General features: G+C 62.9%; 1 protein-coding gene across 1 annotated transcript in view; it reads right to left on the bottom strand.

Moving 5' to 3' along the window:
• The window catches only part of LOC119594114 (transient receptor potential cation channel subfamily A member 1 homolog), a gene marked incomplete at its 3' end in the record, with an annotated part of 19,159 nt that continues 18,622 nt past the window's right edge, over positions 1-537 (bottom strand). Inside the window, 1 exon segment of the mRNA XM_037943173.1 lies at positions 1-532. Within this exon segment, the coding sequence (XP_037799101.1) occupies positions 2-532 (531 nt within the window).

Genomic DNA, 537 nt, shown 5'->3' with positions numbered 1-537 from the left:
ATCAGTCCTTGTCCGCTCTCCCTCGCCGCAGATCGCTCTGCTGGCCCAGCTTCTCGACTGAATTGTTCAGCTGCTTAAGGAGTGCCGCGACCTCGAGCGCCTGTTTCTCGACGGCGCCTCGCAGGGCGTCCAGCTTCGCCTCAAGGGCCTCCGTCTTCCCTGCCGCCATCTCCTTCGACGCCGCCTCCGCCGCTTCGTCGTCGAGAGGGTCGCCGGCCGCACAGCACCCGCTGGCCCGCCCACACAGCGCGTTCCTTCGCACGGGCGGCTTCTGGGAGATCCACGTCACGTAGAACCGCCTTCGCAGGCACGGGTACAGGAGGTCGAAGTTGAGGATCATCTCCACGAAGGCCACGCGACGCTCCTTCTTGTACTTCTCCATCTCCTTCTTCCTTCCTTCGTCCATCAGGACAATGCACAGGATGACCGTCACGACCACCAGGAAGCTAACGCTCACCGAGGGATGCGACACAACCCTCGAGATCCACGACCAGTTCTGGTTGTAAGCGAGGTCGCCCTTCGAGGCGATCCAGTGCG

The sequence above is a fragment of the Penaeus monodon genome, chromosome 33 (assembly GCF_015228065.2).
Source record: "Penaeus monodon isolate SGIC_2016 chromosome 33, NSTDA_Pmon_1, whole genome shotgun sequence".
NCBI classification, from domain to species: domain Eukaryota; kingdom Metazoa; phylum Arthropoda; class Malacostraca; order Decapoda; family Penaeidae; genus Penaeus; species Penaeus monodon.
This window is presented reverse-complemented; position numbering and strand designations above follow the sequence as displayed.